We start from the raw sequence: 19159 nt of genomic DNA on the forward strand, positions 1-19159 counted from the left end.
CGAATATACCGCCCAGAAACTGGCCATTCGGCCCAACTAGCCTGTGCTGGTCTTTATACTCCACAGGAGACTCCTCCCATTCTATCCACCACATCTCAGCCTTTCAGCAGATCTTTCTCCTCCCTTTTCTCTCATGTACTCCTCTAGTTTCCTTTTAAAAGTAACTGAGCTATTCGCCTCAACCACTTCCTGTGGTAGTGAGTTCCACATCCTAACCAGCCTCTGAGTACAGAAATTCCTCCTCATTTCCCCATTGGATTTATTAGTAACTATCTTGTATTTATGGCCCCTGGTTTTGGATTCTCCCACAAGTGGAAACATCTCTCCACATCTACCCTGTCCTTCCCATTCAGAATTTTAAAGCCCTCTATCAGGTCACCTAAAGAAAAAAAGCCCCCAGCTTATCAATCTTTCCCGCTAGCTGTAATCTCTCCGTTCCGGTACTATCCTTGTAAATCTTCTTCGCACTTTCTCCAGTGCTTCTGTGTCCTTTTATAGTGTGGAGACCTGAACTGTGCGCAGTTCTCCAAGTGTGGCCTGACCAGGTCCTATACTAGTTTATTGTAACTTCTCTACTTTTGAATTTGATACCCCTAGAAATAAATCCCCGTGCCTTGTTAGCATTAATTGCTTTGCTGACCTGCGATGCTGCTTTTAATGATTTGTTCACTTGTATCCCGAGATCCCTTTGCTCTTCCACCCCATTCAATTTCTTATTGTCTAAGGTGTGGGTGATGTTTCTATTTTTCCTACCAAAGTGCTTCAGCTCACATTTATCTCTGTTAAAGTTCATTTGCCGCTTAACCGACCAGTAAGAGCGATCTGAAGAAATCCGCCGAGATGAGGAGCTGTGTTCTTAAGCCAGGTCTGCCACAAGGGGGCAGATCTTGACTTTGTGCGATTGTGTAAAACGGGTGATCGCGAGTCGGCAGCCCGTTCTACATCTCTCCCGATTATTGATCCCAATAGAAATAAAAACCGGGAGAGATGTAGAACGTGCTCCCGACTCACGATCACCCGGTTTACACAATCGCACAAAGTCAAGATCCACCCCAAGGGGTTTCCTCAAAACCTGCTATTCTTTCATGGCAGCCCCAAGCAAACATTCCGACAGCCTCACAGCCCTTTGAATGCTTACTGTACACACACATAAGTAGGCATAAGTAGGATAGTGATAGACTTCAAGAAGACATAGACAGGCTGGTGGAATGGACGGACAGGTGGAAGATGAGATTTAATGCAGAAAAGTGCGAAGTGATACATTTTGATAGGAAGAATGAGGAGAGGCAATATAAACTAAAGGGTACCATCTTAAAGGGGTGCATGAACAGAGAGACCTGGGGGTATATGTGCACAAATCATTGAAGGTGCAAGGCAGGTTGATAAAGCGGTTAAAAAAGCTACGGGATCCTGGGCTTCATAAATAGAGTCATAGGCTAGGATTTTCATTGGGCCGTGGAGTCGGGATTGAAGGCGTGTGGGGGGTTAAAATCCTGAAATCAGGGGCATGAACCCATTCCGCACCCAACCCGCCTCCATGCCAGTTTCAAAGGAGGTGGGTACCCGCCATGCACTGGGACCCACCTACCCTAGGCGGGAAGGGATTAGTGCCAATTAACTGCCTGTTAACAGATAGTTAACAGGCAGTTTTTAGCCTAATCCCTATTTTTAATGTTGAAGTGTGGGATTCCCAACAGCTCCCAACCACGCCAAGTTAGAGGAGGTGGACCGTCGGGATGAAGGGCTTGGAGGGGTCGAAATGTCCGGTGTTCAGGTGAGTGATGTGTGCATGAGTGCAAAGGTAAGTGTGTGTAAAGTGTTTAAATAAGTTTTACATACCTTTACTTAACTTTACAGCCTTCCTTCCTTCAGGTCTTGGGAGTCCCTCATCTCACCGGCACAGAAAGCAGAATGGCTGCGAGCTGTCAAAAATTGCAGCATTCAGCTTTCTGTTCCTGGGAGATCTCTAAAGCAGCCTGACAGGAAGGAATTAACCTGGAGTGCAGATTGTCAGTGTTTGACAGCTTCAAAAAGCTGTGAAACGCTGATATTTCATCTGTCAAAAGGTCTTGACAGATGAAATATCAATCTGTGATGTCACCTGTTGCCGGGTGGCCCTTAATTGGCCTGCTGAGCCCGCTGGGCGGGCTCAACAAGGTCAATCAAGTTAAAATCACGTGGGTTGGCTAGAACTCAATGGAGGCGGGACTACAACCCCAAAAGTTGTAGTCCCGCCTCCTCCCGACTCCTCAATGAAAATCCAGCCCATAGAGTACAATAGCAAGGAAGCTATGATGAACTTTTATAAAACACTGGTTCAACCTCAACTGGAGTATTCTGGGCAATGCACTTTAGGAAGGATGTAAAGCCCTTAGAGAGGGTGCAGAAAAGATTTACAAGAATGGTTCCAAGGATGAGTGATTACAGTTACGTGGACAGATTGGAGAAGCTGGGGTTGTTCTCCACAGAGCAGAGAAGTTTGAGAGGAGATTTGATAGAGGTGTTCAAAATCATGAGGGGTCTAGACAGAGTTGATCGAGGGAAACTGTTCCCATTGGCGGAAGGGTTGAGAACCAGAGGACACAGATTTAAGGTGATTGACAGAAGAACCAAAGGCAACATGAGGAAAAACTTTTTTATGCAGTGAGTGGTTAGGATCTGGAATGCACTGCCTGAAAGGATGGTGGAGGCAGATTCAATCACGGCTTTCAAAATGGAATTGGATAAATACCTGAAGGAAAACAAATTGCAGGGCTACGGGAAAAGGGCAGGGGAGTGGGACTGGCTGAAGTGCTCTTGCCGAGAGCTGGCACGGGCTCAACGGGCCGAATGTGCTGTAACCATTCTATGATTCTACTCGAATTCCTTCCAACACACCCAAGCTGCATGATGCACCTTCCTTTACTGACACACATTGTGCTGCAGGCTGGGCCCTTCTGTGTCACTTGATGTGTTCTTCAAATTTCCCGTGACTATAGCCTCGACTATATTACAACGCAAGATCTGTGGAGCTAACATTATAACGTATGTTCATAAAAAGGCTTGGAAATTCTGATGGGGTTCTACCAGTTTCCGCTGTAACCTATGGAGAAATGGTGTAAATGACTGCACATTGTGACGGGGTTTCTGCCGATCTCCCACTGAGGTCATGGCAGGAAACAGGAAGAAGCCCCACAGAATTTCAGGGCCCCAATGTTGTAAATCTGAAACAAAAAAACAGAAGTTGTTGGAAGCACAGCCCGTCAGTCAGCATCTGTAGAGCGCGAAGAAAGGTTAACATTTCAGGCAATGCCCTGCTTCAGAACGGAGAGCTGAAAGATCAGCGAGCATTTCAACAGAATCAGAACAGGAGGAGAAACTCCAAGCACAAAAATGGCATTAATAGGTTGAATGATCCGTAAGCTGCTGAAATGAAAAGCAAAAGATTGTTAGATGATGTAAAAAAGATCATCTGAGTTAGGCAACTGGAAGAAGCATTAAAAAAGTTGAAAGTGTAGTGTATGTACCTTTAAGGGGAGAACTACTTTTTACAGCTCCTGTATACTGTAGTACCGGCAGTGACCACACCTGTGTATAACCCTGAGTAGGGATCTGTACGTTTATCACAGAAATCACAGAAACCCCACAGTGCAGATAGAGGCCATTTCGGCCCATCGAGCCTGCACCGACACATATCCCACCCGATCCCTGTAACCCCTACACCAACACATATCCCACCCTATCCCCGTAACCCCACGTATTTAATCCCCCTAACACTAAGGGTCCATTTATCATAGCCAATCAACCTAACCCGCACATCTTTGGACTGTGGGAGGAAACCGGAGCACCCGGAGAAAACCCACGCAAACACGGGGAGAATGTGCAAACTCCACACAGACAGTCACCCGAGGCCGAATTCGAACCCGGGTCCCTGGCGCTGTGAGGCAACAGTGCTAACCACTATGCCACCGTGCTGTTTAGTTTTAGAGTAACTCTCATCTAGTAAACACCTGTTGATTGTTCCCTGCAGTCTCGTGTCTAGTTATTGAAGGACACACAACATCAAAATACACGGATCTAACATTGGCGACGAGGCAGATTCGAACCTACCTGCAACTCTGCATCACCTCCAAGGGATTCACTCCTGGAGATCAGTGGAAGAAGGTCGATTCCAGAGGCACAGGCGTCGACCACGAGCAACCGCCCAGTCATCCAGCGGAGATTTGAGCATCACAGGGGAGGCTGTTGAGAGCTGGGCTTGGTTCTCCAGTCACGGTGGTCCAGCGAAATGGGCTGGCAACAGGTACGGTGCAGACCCTTCCCGGACAGCGGCGGCTAGAGCCGACCGACGGCACAGAAAAGGCCGAGCAGTGTCGACGGGAGAAGAGAGAGGGTAGAGCGCACAGGGCGCAGCCGGCGTTCAGGACCGAGCGGCATCGACGGGAGAAGAGAGAGGGTAGAGCGCACAGGGTGCAGCCGGTGTTCAGGACTGAGCTGCGTCGATGGGAGAAGAGAGAGGGCAGAGCGCACAGGGCGCAGCCGGCGTTCAGGACCGAGCGGCATCGACGGGAGAAGAGAGAGGGTAGAGCGCACAGGGTGCAGCCGATGTTCAGGACTGAGCTGCGTCGATGGGAGAAGAGAGAGGGTAGAGCGCACAGGGTGCAGCCGGTGTTCAGGACCGAGCGGCATCGACGGGAGAAGAGAGAGGGTAGAGCGCACAGGGTGCAGCCGGTGTTCAGGACTGAGCTGCGTCGATGGGAGAAGAGAGAGGGTAGAGCGCACAGGGCGCAGCTGGTGTTCAGGACCGAGCTGCGTCGATGGGAGAAGAGAGAGGGTAGAGCGCACAGGGCGCAGCCGATGTTCAGGACTGAGCTGCGTCGATGGGAGAAGAGAGAGGGCAGAGCGCACAGGGCGCAGCTGGTGTTCAGGACTGAATGGCGTCGACGGGAGAAGAGAGAGGCGCAAAGGAAAATGCGCAGAGCGCAGCCGGTGTTCAAGGGACGAGCAGCGTCAGCAGGGAAGAAAGGAAAATGCGCAGAGTGCAGCCGGTGTTCAAGGGCCGAGCAGCCGCAGTGGAGAAGAAGGGAGAGCGCGGGAAACGCCATTTTGAGCCACAGCGGAGAAGAAGGGAGAGCGCGGGAAAACGCCATTTTGAGCTGCAGCGGAGAAGAAGGGAGAGCGCGGGAAAATGCCAATTTGAGCCGCGAGAAGAAGGGAGAGTGCGGGATAACGCCATTTTGAGCCAGTCAACCACACCCAGGGATGCCGAAGAGTGGCAGTATCACAGCGTTCAACAATGAAGTCGAAGATTGGACGACATATGTCGAACGCATAGAAGTGTACTGCAAGGCGAATGAAGTGCCAGATGAGAGGAAAGCGCTGGTATTGTTGAATTCAATGGGTGCAAAAACGTATGGCTTACTGCGAAACCTAGTAACCCCAGAGAAGCCAGTGGAAAAGGATTTTGGAAACATAGTGTCAATCCTACAGGACCACTTAAACCCCACACCGCTGCTGATAGCAGAAAGATTTAAGTTTCACAAAAGGAACCAGCATAAAGATGAAAGTAATGCTGAGTATTTAACGGAACTGCGCAAGCTATCAAAAAACTGCCAGTTTGGAACGGGACTAGCAGATACTTTAAGGGACAAGTTTGTGTGTGGGCTTCAAAGTGAAGGAACCCAGAAACGGCTTCTATCAGAAAAGGATCTTACGCTGGACAAGGCTTTCAGCATGGCAGTATCACACGAAGCTGCCGCACGGGGCGCTGCAGGGATACAACGGAGACCGCAAGAATATGGCACAAATGAAATGTCATACAGAACAGTGAAGTGCGATCACTGCGACAGAACAACACACGACCATAATGATTGCTGGTTCAAGGACAAAGTGTGCAGACAGTGTGGAAAAGTAGGACACATAGCAAGAGTCTGCAGGTCGGGAAAGAAAACCAGCAGCAAGAAATCTCCACAGGAGAAGTACAAGAAGGTACATAAGGTGACGGAGAGTAGTTCAGATGAACAGAAAAGTGATGCAGACTCCGGAAGTAAGGAGCTGGGTTGTCTGAAACTACATAATGTGATCAAAATGGAGGATCACCAAACTATCTGGGTCACGCTCAAGATAGCTGGAGTGAAAATGGAATTGGACACAGGATTAGCCCTAACAGTCATAAACCGAAGGGACTACAAGTGGCTATTCTCACATATGCCCTTGAGAGATACAGAGATTGTCTTGAAGACGTACACGGGGCAAAAAGTCTACCCCAAAGGAAAAATAAGGGTGAACGTTATATATAACGGCAAGGAAACACCAAAAATGGACCTATATGTATTGCCAGATGGAGGACCACCACTACTAGGACGTGAATGGATCCAGAAGATACAGCTAGATTGGCATTCCATACAAGCACAGACTGTAGATGCCAAAAAGGATGACGACGCCACACCTAGACGACTGTCAAAAATGCTAACTGACGCACAAGAAGTGTTCCAGGAGGGACTTGGAACACTAAAAGGCATAACAGCGATGATGAAAATAGAGGAAAATGCAAGCCCAAAGTTTTTTAAGGCCAGACCGGTGCCTTATGCGATCCGCCCAGCCGTCGAAGCAGAGCTGGAAGGTTTGGAACGTTCAGGAGTACTGTCCAAAGTGGACTGGAGCGAGTGGGCCACACCCATCGTTCCTGTAATGAAGAGGTCGTTGAGTAATACGCCTGGGGAACCAAAGAAAGTTCGCATCTGTGGGGACTTTAAGGTGACAGTGAACCCAGTCCTTCACATGGTACAATATCCGCTTCCGCAGATTGAAGATATTTTCGCCTCGCTATCTGGAGGGAAACGCTTCACTAAGATTGATCTGGCCCAGGCGTACCTGCAAATGGAGGTAGAAGAAGCCTCGAAACAGTACCTCACGCTCAACACTCATAAAGGTCTCTACCAATAAAACCGGCTGGTGTTCGGGGTAGCATCAGCTCCGGCTATTTGGCAAAGGGCAATGGATCAAGTCCTGCAAGGGATTCCAGGGACCCAGTGTTATTTGGACGACATCCTGGTCACGGGCGAAAATGACAGTGCTCACCTTGCCAACCTGGAGCAGGTGCTCACTAGATTGAAGGAATATGGGCTCCGAGCAAATCGCCACAAATGCGAGTTTTTCCAGAAGCAGATCTCGTATTGTGGCCACGTTATTGATGAAGAGGGGTTACATAAGTCCCCTGAAAAGATTGAGGCAGTAGTCAAGGCTCCAGCACCGGAAAATGTGTCACAACTGAGGTCGTTCCTCGGGCTGGTGATCTACTACCATAAGTTCTTGCTGAATTTGTCTACAGTACTACACCCACTGAACACCCTACTGCAAACGGGGGTACCATGGAAGTGGAATGACAAATGTAAACGAGCTTTCCAGAAGTGCAAAGAATTGATCACATCAAAAGAGGTGTTGGCTCATTTCAACCCAGCACTACCAATTCGGTTGGCGTGTGATGCATCACCCTATGGCATTGGAGCGGTGCTGTCGCACAAGTTCCCGGACGGCTCGGAGAGGCCGGTAGCCTTTGCGTCTCGGTCACTAACCTCAGCCGAGCGTAACTACGCCCAGATTGACAGGGAGGCCCTCAGCCTAGTGTGGGGAGTGAAAAAGTTCAACGACTATCTGCACGGGCAGAAGTTCACCTTGCTGACTGACCACCAACAACTTGTCTCCATCTTTAATCCAAAGAAGGGCGTTCCGGTGATGACTGCGCAACGGCTACAAAGATGGTCCCTTTTTCTAGGGGCGAACCAATATGAAATCGAGTATAAGGGCATGAAACAGCATGGAAACGCTGATGGGCTATCACGCCTGCCACTGCCTACTGCGGAGGAAGCACCAGCAGTGGACCCTGTTGAAATATTTTATTCGACTATAATTGAACGCTTGCCAGTAACTAACGCTGATATAGAGAAGGAGACCCGAAATGACCCGACACTGTCTCGGGTATATGACTTGACGGTGAAGGGATGGCCAACACATGGCGACTCACTGTTGCCAGCATTCTCATCCAGAAGAGAACAGCTGTCAGTATGCCAGGGGACCTTGATGTGTGGATCCCGAGTGGTAATTCCACCCAAGTTAAGGGAGAGAGTGCTAAATGAGCTTCACGAAGGCCATCTGGGAGGGGTGAAAATGAAAAGCCTTGCTTGGGCATATGTGTGGTGGCCGGGGATCGATCAGCAAATTGAGGACCTGACAAAGAGCTGCTCAGGATGCCAGAAGGTCTAAAATGCACCACCACATGCCCCTCTACACCCATGGGAGTGGCCCTCATCTCCATGGCAACGGGTGCATATTGATTTTGCTGGTCCATTCATGGACTCAATGTTTTTAATAGCCGTGGATGCGCACTCAAAATGGCCTGAGGTGATCAAAATGTCGTCCACCACCACGGAGAAAACTATTGCAGTCCTACGGACCATATTTGCCAGGAACGGCTTTCCAGAGCAGATTTACTCTGATAACGGACCACAGTTTGTGTCCGAAGAGTTTCGAGGATTCATGAAAAGGAATGGGGTAAGGCATTACACATCCGCCCCGTATCATCCAGCCACAAATGGATTGGCTGAGAGGTTCGTACAAACCTTTAAGAAAGCAGTAAGGGCCATGTGCGATGACGACATTCCACTGCAGCATTAGGTGGACAATTTCCTGTTAGCCTACAGAAATGTGACACATGCAGTCACCAACCAGACCCCGGCCATGATGTTCTTTAACCGAAGGTTGAGATCTCGTCTGGATTTGCTCAGACAAAATGTACGAAGAGATGTTGAGAGTAAGCAATTCCAGCACATCAATGAGAAGGCGACAAGGAGCTTCAATGTAGGACAACCAGTCTTGGCCCGCGACTACCGAACAGAGAAATGGCAACCAGGAACGATATGCACACGGCAGGGGCCACTAATGTACAAAGTGGATGTTGGGGAGAACATTGTGAGACGCCATGTCGACCAGATCCTAGAGTCACAGGAACGAGTCAACCCCATGTCTCGCGCACCTGGTGATGAACCCGACATACAGGTAGCATCTACCCCAGAAACAGTAGCATCGGAAGCTGATGAACCAACTGACGACAGGGGGCCTCCGCACCAAGAGCAAGACACTCAGGAAAGGCGCTATCCAGAAAGGATCAGGAAGCCGCCCCAAAGACTGAATTTATAAATGGACTTTTTTCAGTTAATGTGCATGTTAAAAGTGTTAATTGTTAAATGAATGTTATGTACTGTTAATCTAAAAGGGGAGGAATTGTAGTGTATGTACCTTTAAGGGGAGAACTACTTTTTACAGCTCCTGTATACTGTAGTACCGGCAGTGACCACACCTGTATATATCCCAGGGTAGGGATCTGTACGTTTAGTTTTAGAGTAACGCTCATCTAGTAAACACCTGTTGATTGTTCCCTGCTGTCTCGTGCCTAGTTATTGAAGGACACACAACATCAAAATACACGGATCTAACAGAAAGCATTAAAGATACGAAGAACACGTGAATCGTTAAAGGAGCGAGAGGCCCACATGAGGGAGGAAGCAAAAAATTGAGCAAGTTGAGAAGAAAGACACAAAAAGCCTGTAGATCAGGTCCACGATTAAAATAGAAAATACTGGGTAGATACAGTAGATCAGCCTGTCCCGTAGAGGGGAAAGACAGACCATCACCAAGGCCACAAACTCCACCAACAGCTGAGTCTTCTGACCAAGGAGATAGATCTCCCTGTTTCTGCCCCTGGATGTATTGCAATGCCTGGGATATTGAATCGAGGGGAGAGAGAAGCACACGCCCATGAGGGAACCCACCCAATCTCCTGTCCATTAAATGAATGGAGGGAACATCAGGCAGGCTTCCTTACGGACCTACACTCCTCCTCAACCCATCTTTCTCTACACGTTGTGCCCAGGCGGTTCAATACGCCCAGGCACAGGAACGGGGAAATCTTCCCTAGGCTCTGCACCCCAAATGCCAACCCGCCTCTCCTGCCCTCTGACACTAAAAGACCCACCCCACATCACCGGCACCCTCTACCACATAGACAATGGGAGAATATAGCTAAAGTCTGAGGTTACTAAAATCAATATTCAGAAAAGAAGGTTAAAGATTTTCCAGGATGAAGTTAAGATATTGACTCTGAAGCTTACGTTGCAATCATTTGGAACAGTATCAGAGGTCGAAGGTGGAGAGGTCAACAGCTTGTGTTTATATAAAGCCTTTAATATCGAAAAACATCCAAGGTGCTTGACAGAGGTATAAGGACAAATGGACACCAAGCCAAAGGAGGTATTAAGAGCGTTAACCAAAAGCTTGGTCAAAGAGACGGGTTTAAAGCGGGTCCTAAAAAAGGAGAAAGAGGCAGAAAGGTCGAGGGAGGCAATTCCAGAGCGTAGGGTCGAGCCCCGGGAAGCACAGACACCTTTGGTGAGCCAAAGGGAGTGAGGATAGGAGAGGAAATAAAGGCAGCTAGCCTCTCATTCTTCTAAACTCTAGTGAATACAGGCCTAGTTGACCCAATCTCTCCTCATACGACAGTCCTGCCATCCCAGGAATCAGTCTGGGGAATCTTCGCTGCACTCCCTCTACTGCAAGTATATCCTTTCTTAGGTAAGGAGACCAAAACTGCACACAGTACTCCAGGTGTGGTCTCACCAAGGCCCTTTATAACTGTAGTAAGACATCCTTGCTCCTGTACTCAAATCCTCTTGCAATGAAGGCCAATGTAGTGTCCGTGTGTAGATAAAGACACTGAAGACAGGAGTTGGTTCATAGGTATTTACTAAGCAAGTCTGGGGGGGGTTCTAAAGGATATACACAATACACAGGCTTATATAGCCAAGTGGCAATTACCGGCATTACGCACACCTGGGGCTCTTAAAGGCACATACACCACAATTCCTCCCCTTCTAGCTAACTAGTACATCATATTTTAAGTAATTATTAATTACATGTTATATGCAAAATAATATACATTGCTGTATTAATTAATTATAAGTTAGTCTCTCAGGAGGCTTCCTGACTCGGTCCGGATAACGCCTCGGGGGTGTAGTAGTTTCTGGTGGTGTAGTAGGTTCTTCTGGCAAGGCTGATTCGGCTTGAAGGCCAGTGTCGGGTTCATCGGGTTCCAGTATCACCGGATCGGAGGTAGATATGGGTATCTCTACTTCATCGTTAGATGTATAGCGTGGTGGTGTAGGTTGTCCTTTTTCGGATGACTTGATGATTTGGTCAGCATGGCGCCTTATTATGCTTTCTCCGATGTCCACGGTATACATCAGTGGTCCTAGTCGTGTGCAGATAGTTCCAGGCTGCCATTTCTCGGTACGGTAGTCCCGGGCCAAAACCGGTTGGCCTATCTGGAAGGCCCTAGTTGGCCTTTCATTCATGCCCTGAAACTGCCGGTTCTCCACGTCCCTTCGGATGTTGGGCTTGACCAAATCCAGCCGGCATCTTAGGTTTCTATTGTAGAACATCATGGCAGGAGTTTGGTTTGTAACCATATGTGTTGCATTCCTATATGCAAATAAGAAGTTATCCACCTTGTGCTGAAGTTTTATGTCTTCATTACCCATGGCCTTTATGGCCTTCTTAAAGGTCTGGACAAACCTTTCAGCCAATCCATTGGTGGCGGGATGGTATGGGGCGGACGTGTAGTGCTTTACCCCATTGTTCTTTAAGAACTTTCTGAATTCTTCGGACACAAATTGCGGTCCATTATCAGAACATATCTGTTCCGGCAGCCCATTCCTGGCAAATATGGTCCTTAATACTGTGATGGTTTTTTCCGTGGTGGTGGAGGACATCTTTATTACCTCCGGCCACTTGGAGTGTGCATCAACTGCGATTAAGGACATTGAGTCCATAAATGGACCAGCAAAGTCGATGTGCACCCTTTGCCAGGGAGATGAGGGCCACTCCCATGGATGTAGAGGGGCCTGTGGCGGAGCATTTTGGACCTTCTGGCATCCTAGGCAGCTCTTGGTCATGTCTTCGATGTCTCCATCGATACCTGGCCACCATACAAACGCCCTAGCTAGGTTCTTCATTTTCACTCCACCCAGATGCCCTTCGTGAAGCTCCTTTAGCACTTTATCCTGGAGTTTGGGTGGAATCACCACTCTGGATCCACACATCAAGGTTCCTCGACACACTGACAGCTGTTCTCTTCTTTGCGAGAATGCTGGCAACAATGGTTCGCCATGTGCTGGCCATCCCTTCATTGTTAAATCGTAGACCCGTGAGAGAGTAGGGTCATTTCTTGTCTCCCTTTCAATGGCAGAATTTGTCACCGGTAGACATTCCACTATGGTAGAGTGGAATATCTCTACTGGGTCTACTGTAGGTGCCTCTTCTATCGTTGGCAACGGCAGGCGCGATAAACCGTCAGCATTCCCATGCTGTTTTGACCCTTTGTATTCAATGTTGTATTGGTGTGCCCCTAGAAAAAGGGACCACCTCTGTAGTCTTTGTGCCGTCATAATGGGGACACCTTTCTTAGGGTTGAATATGGAGATGAGGGGTTGATGGTCAGTCAGCAAGGTAAATTTTTGTCCGTGTAGGTAATGGTTGAATTTCTTCACTCCCCATACCAGGCTGAGTGCTTCCCTGTCTATCTGGGAATAGTTACGCTCAGCTGAGTTCAATGAGCGTGACGCAAAAGCTATCGGCCGTTCCGAGCCATCAGGGAATCTATGGGACAATACCGCTCCTATACCGTAAGGGGATGCATCGCACGCCAGTCTGATTGGTAGTGATGGGTTGTAATGAGCCAAAACTTTCTCGGATGTGATTAAGTCTTTACATTTATGGAAGGCACGTTTACAGTCTTCGTTCCATTTCCAAATCACTCCTGTGCGTAGAAGATCATTAAGAGGGTGTAGAATAGTTGATAAGTTCGGTAAAAATTTATGATAGTAATTTATTAATCCCAGGAATGACCTCAATTGTGAAACATTTTCAGGTGCTGGGGCTTTTATAACTGCTTCAATTTTTTCAGGTGACTTATGCAACCCTTCCTTATTAATTATGTGGCCACAATATGATATCTGATTTTGGAAAAATTCGCACTTGGGGCGATTTGCTCGTAGGCCCCGTTCTTTCAGCCTAGTGAGCACCTGCTCCAAATTGGCAAGGTGCTCGTTGTCGTTTTCTCCTGTTATAAGGATGTCGTCTAGGTAGCACTGAGTCCCCAGAATCCCTTGCAGGACTTGTTCCATAGCTCTTTGCCAGATAGCTGGAGCTGATGCTACTCCAAAAACCAGTCGATTGTACTGGTACAGGCCTTTGTGTGTGTTTATTGTGAGATACTGTTTAGAGGTCTCCTCAACCTCCATCTGTAGATATGCCTGTGCCAAGTCAATTTTTGTGAAACGTTTTCCTCCGGATAGTGAGGCGAAAATATCTTCTATCCTCGGAAGAGGATACTGTACCATGTGAAGGACCGGGTTTACAGTCACCTTAAAGTCCCCACAGATGCAAATTTTTCTCTGTTCCTCTGAGTTATTTTTCAATGCTTTTTTCATGACTGGAACGATGGGTGTTGCCCATTCGCTCCAATCTATTTTGGATAATACGCCTGCCTTTTCCAAATTCTCCAGCTCTGCCTCGACTGCCGGACGTATTGCGTATGGCACCGGTCTTGCCTTAAAACATTTTGGAATTGCTACATCTTCCACTTTTATTGAGGCGGTGATGCCTTTCAAGGTTCCTAGTTTCTCTTGAAACACTTCTTTGGCGTTGGCCAAGATGTCTTTTAATCGTTCAGGTATGATGTCATCATTGTTTTTTTCCTTACTGGTCACCGTCAGTGCCTGAATGGAGTGCCAGTCTAAACGTATCTTCCTTATCCATTCACGTCCCAACAACAGTGGACCACCATCTTGTAGAATGTATAAATACAACTTTTGTATTTCTTTGCCGTTGTATACCACAGGCACCTTTATTTTTCCTTTGGGGTATACTTTCTGCCCCGTATATGTTTTTAAGATAATGGATGTGTCTTTTAGAGGTATATGCGAAAATAGCCTCTCGTAATCTCGTCGATTTATTACGGTTAGAGCTGATCCTGTATCTAGCTCCATTTTAACTGGGGACCCTGCTATTATGAGGGTAACCCAAATGGTCTGGTAATCTTCATTGGCAATTACATTATGTAATTTGAGAGAGCTTAGTCTCTTGTTCCCGGAGTCGCTATCGCTCTTCTGGTCTTTGGAGCTACTGTCCGTCATCATTTGTACCTTTCTGTGCTTTTCCTTATTGATTCTCTTCCCGTTAGTGGATTTTTTATTTTCAGATCGGCATACACGTGGAATGTGTCCCATCTTCCCGCATCGCCTGCATGCTTTTTCTTTGAACCAGCAATCCCTCTGTTCAAGGTTGGATCTGCCGCAGCGATAACATCTCTTGAAACCCCGTGTCATTTCATGGGTGCCGAAGTCCTTTGGCCTTTGCTGTATCTTTGCCGCTCCTATTGCACTGAAAGCTTTGTCCAGTGTTAAATCTTTTCCAGAAGATACCTTTTTTTGTGTTTCTACACTTAGGGGATCGCAGATGAATTTGTCTTGCAGAGAATCTGCCAGTCCTGCCTCGAATTGGCAGTGTAGGGTATCAACAATCTCCTCAAAATTCTTGTCCATCGGTTCGGCTGGAGTGATTAAGTTGCGTAACAGCTTGTATGTTTCTGCGCCCATTAGATCCAGAAGCACTGAAGCTTTTTTTTCATCTTCTATTCCATTTGCGGTGCAAAACACCTCCACTCTTTCTACATATGTGGTCCAATCCTCTATCTTGTTATCAAAAACATCAATATTGCCAAAGTTAGGCTCTGTTTCATTATCAAAAGCATCAATATTGCCAGACTTAGGCATTTCAAAAAAGATATGGCGCTTCCCGCGCTTTTTTTTTTTCTCTGTAGCAACAATATGGCGCTTCCTGCGCTTTCCCGCCACTGCTACCAATAACAACGCTGTTTTACTGTGGTTTCCGTTTATTCACTGTTGGAGACTAGTTCCCGACGGAGGTCTAAACGCTGACCTGCTTGCCGCGCCGGCCGTCTCCCGAGTGCACCCTCCCAGTCCGTTATTGCTTGCCTCCGATTTCGCTGCCTGTCTCAGCTGTAGAGCCTGCCGCTGGAGCCCCAGCCTGACGCCCAGGAAGGATTAGCGCAGTACCTGCCACCAGCTTGGCCAGCTGGTGAAACCACAGTTTCTATTACTTCCTTGAGTCTTCTGGACGCTGGAGGAATCGATGTCCTTGAGGTGCTGCCGAATTGCAGGTAAGTCCGTATCCCATCCTCGTCGCCACTGTAGTGTCCGTGTGTAGATAAAGACACTGAAGACAGGAGTTGGTTCATAGGTATTTACTAAGCAAGTCTGGGGGGGGTTCTAAAGGATATACACAATACACAGGCTTATATAGCCAAGTGGCAATTACCGGCATTACGCACACCTGGGGCTCTTAAAGGCACATACACCACAGCCAACATACCATTTGCCTTCCTAACTGCTTGCTGCACCTGCATGTTTGCTTTCAGTGACTGGTGTACAAGGACACCCAGGTCCCTTTGTACATCAACATTACCCAATCTATCACCATTTAAATAATACTCTGCCTTTCTGTTTGTCCTACCGAAGTGGATAACTTCACATTTATCCACGTTATATTGCAAATGCCATGTATTTGCCCACTCACTCAACTTGTCTAAATCGCCTTGAAGCCTCTTTGCATCCTCCTCACAACTCACAATCCCACCTAGATTTGTGTCGTCAGCAAACTTGGAAATATTACATTTGGTTCCCTCATCCAAATCATTGATATATATTGTGAATAGCTGGGGCCCAAGCACTGATCGCTGCGGTACCCCACTAATCACTGCCTGCCACCCCAAAAGAGACCCATTTATTCATACTCTCTGTCTCCTGTCTGTTAACCAATTTACAATCCATGCCAGTATATTACCCCCAATCCCATGTGCTATCAAGCGGCAATTACTCACCAATAACGTGCTCACTGATGCCCAGTTTGGGTTCTGCAAGGACCACTCGACTCCCAACCTCATTACAGCCTTGGTCCAACCATGGACAAAGGAGCTGAATTCCAGAGGTGAGGTGAGAGTGACTGCCCTTGACATCAAGGCAGCATTTGACCGAGTCTGGTATCAAGGAGCCCAAGTAAAACTGAAGTCAATGGGAATCGGGGGGAAAACTCTCCACTGGCTGGAGTCATACCTAGCACAAACGAAGATGGTTGTGGTGGTTGAAGGTCAATCATCACAGCCCCAGGATATTGCTGCAGGAGTTCCTCAGGGCAGTGCCCTAGGCCCAGCCATCTTCAGCTGCTTCATCAATGAACTTCCCTCCAACATAAGGTCAGAAATGGGGATGTTCATTGATGACTACACAGTGTTCAGCGCCATTCGCAACTACACAGATAATAAAGCAATCCATGCCCGCATGCAACAAGACCTGGACGACATTCAGGCTTGGGCTGATAAGTGGCAGGTAACATTCATGCCACAGAAGTGCCAGGCAATGACTATCTCCTAAAAGCGAGAGTCTAACCACCTCCCCTTGACCATCGCCAAATCCACCACTATCAACATCGTGGGGGGTCACCATTAACCAGAAACTTAACTGGACCAGCCACATAAATACTGTGGCAACAAGAGCAGGTCAGAGGCTAGGTATTCTGCAGTGAGTGTCTCACCTCCTGACTCCCCAAAGCCTTTCCACCATCTACAAGGCACAAGTAAGGAGTGTGATGCAATACTCTCCACTTGCCTGGATGAGTGCAGCTCCAACAACACTCAAGAAGCTCGACACAATCCAAGCCAAAGCAGCCCGCTTAATTGGCACCCCATCCACCATCTTAAACATTCACTCCCTCCACCACCGGCGCACCGTGGCTACAGTGTGTACCATCTACAGGATGCAATGCAACAACTCGCTAAGGTTTCTTCGGCAGCACCTCCCAAACCCACGACCTCTTCCACCTAGAAGGACAAGGGCAGGAGGCACATGGGAACACCACCACCTCCAAGTTTCCCTCCAAGTCACACACCATCCTGACTTAGAAGTATATCGCCGATCCTTCATCATCGCTGGGTCACAATCCTGGAACTCCCTACCTAACAGCACTGTGGGAGCACCTTCACCACATGGACTGCAACAGTTCAAGAAGGTGGCTCACCACCACCTTTTCAGGGGCAACTAGGGATGGGCAATAAATGCTGGCATTGCCAGCGATGCCCTGATCCCATAAAACAAATAAAAATTAAAAAAAAATATATATAGACAGGCTAAGTGAGTGGGCAAGAACATGGCAAATGGAATATAATGTGGAGAAATGTGAAGTTATCCACTTTGGTAGGAAAAATAGAAAAGCAGAGTATTTTTTAAATGGTGAGAGATTGGGAAATGTTGGTGTTCAGAGGGACCTGGGTGTCCTTGTACATGAATCATTGAATGTTAACATGCAGGTACAGCAAGCAATTAGGAAAGCTAATGGTATGTTGACCTTTATTACAAGAGGATTTGAGTATAAGAGTAAAGACGTCTTAATGCAATTATATAGGGCCCTGGCGAGACCACACCGGGAGTATTGTGTACAGTTTTGTTCCCCTTACCTAAGGAAGGATATAATTGCCATAGAGGGAGTGCAATGAAGGTTCACCAGACTGGTTCCTGGGATGGGGGGACTGTCCTATGAGGAGAGATTGAGTAGACTCGGCCTACATTCTCTAGAGTTTAGAAGAATGAGAGATGACCTCATTGAAACATACAAAATTCTTACAGGGCTTGACAGGGTTGTTGCAGGGGGGATGTTTCCGCTGGCTGGGGAGTCTAGAACTAGGGGTCACAGTCTCAGAATAAGGGGTCGGCCATTTAGGACTGAGATGGGGTGAAATTTCTTCACTCAGAGGGGGTGAATCTTTGGAATTCTCTACCCAAGATGGCTGTGGAGGCTCAGTCATTGAGCGTGTTCAAGACAGAGATCAATAGATTTTTGAATATTAAGAGAATCAAGGGATATGGGGATAGTGCAGGAAAGTGGAGATGAGGTAAAAGATCAGCCAAGATCTTATTGAATGGCGGAGTAGGCTCGAGAGGCCAAATGGCCAAATGGCCGACTCCTGCTCCTAATTCTTATGTTTACCCTCAGCTACATCATCCAGAAGCAGGGTCAACATTTACATCTACAGCAACACTCGGCTCTGCCTCTCCACCTCCTCCATTGATTCCAAGGCTGTTCCATTCTCTCCAAATGCCTGTCCAACATTAGGACTCGGCGAAGACAAAACTTCCTCTTCAGCTCAGCAAACCCCTACACGCCTCGAACCTCCCCAGACACCCGCTCAGGCTAAGCCCAGAGATGTCGAACTTTGGTGAATTACTCGACCTGAGCTCAGCTTCTTGCCCCCAGCTAATCCATGGCCCAGACCACTTTACTTCACCTCCTACTGCTTTATCAGATACTGATCTCCAATTCATTCATGTGTGAGGGGTTATTACTTTCAGGCTATTGTAATGTAAACTCTACTTACTGGTTACACTGAGCAGGGTTCCTCTCCCATAGATCCTTCCCCACACTGAGCAGTAATAGACGGCAGTGTCACTGGGCTGCACGTTTGTGATTGTCAGAATGAAGCTGTTATTGGAGGTGTCTCTGGAAGGCTGGAGACGGTCAGTGGAACCTGGGCTCCCTCGTGTGCTGCCACTTGCCTCATGTGTTAAAACCCACTCCATATCTTGCCCTGGTCGTTGCCGGCGGGACCAGTGGACATCGGTGTTGCTCACTGTGGCGTTCCGCATGGTGCACTGTAACCGCGCCGAGTGACCCTCTGTGACACGTTCCAGGCTCGGAGACTGGAGAAGGACTGGATCATTTGCACCTTTAAGGGAAAAATATCAATAACTTAAAAACCGGTCTGAAAGTTACAAAGTGTCCTGGTGTTTAAAGGGACAGTCCAGGCAGTACAGATCAGGTTAAACAGAGAGAACAGATTGTAAGACTGAGCCCGTGGGTTAGATTGTTACTGATTCAGATCAAACAAAATATATTACAGTGAGTCAAGAGAAATAATTCAATAAACAATGACTTTAAAATATCTGTGTTAAATATCTATTAGTTTAACCATATGAACAGGAATGGCAGGATCAGAGTC

The 19159-nt window shown here is 47.6% G+C and overlaps 1 protein-coding gene across 1 annotated transcript in view; it reads right to left on the bottom strand.

Annotated features, from left to right (window-relative positions):
- Positions 1 to 18880, bottom strand: part of LOC147120832 (immunoglobulin gamma-1 heavy chain-like) — a 38470-nt gene extending 19590 nt beyond the window's left edge. The window contains exon 1 of the mRNA XM_085979154.1: positions 18539 to 18880. Within this exon, the coding sequence (XP_085835280.1) occupies positions 18539 to 18806 (268 nt within the window). The 5' untranslated portion in view covers positions 18807 to 18880. The remainder of the gene's footprint in view (positions 1 to 18538) is intronic.
- Positions 18881 to 19159: the final 279 nt, after the last annotated feature.

The sequence above is a fragment of the Somniosus microcephalus genome, chromosome 3 (genome assembly GCF_052327205.1).
Source record: "Somniosus microcephalus isolate GS21.2 chromosome 3, FLI_Smic_1.0, whole genome shotgun sequence".
Taxonomy (NCBI): Eukaryota; Metazoa; Chordata; class Chondrichthyes; order Squaliformes; family Somniosidae; genus Somniosus; species Somniosus microcephalus.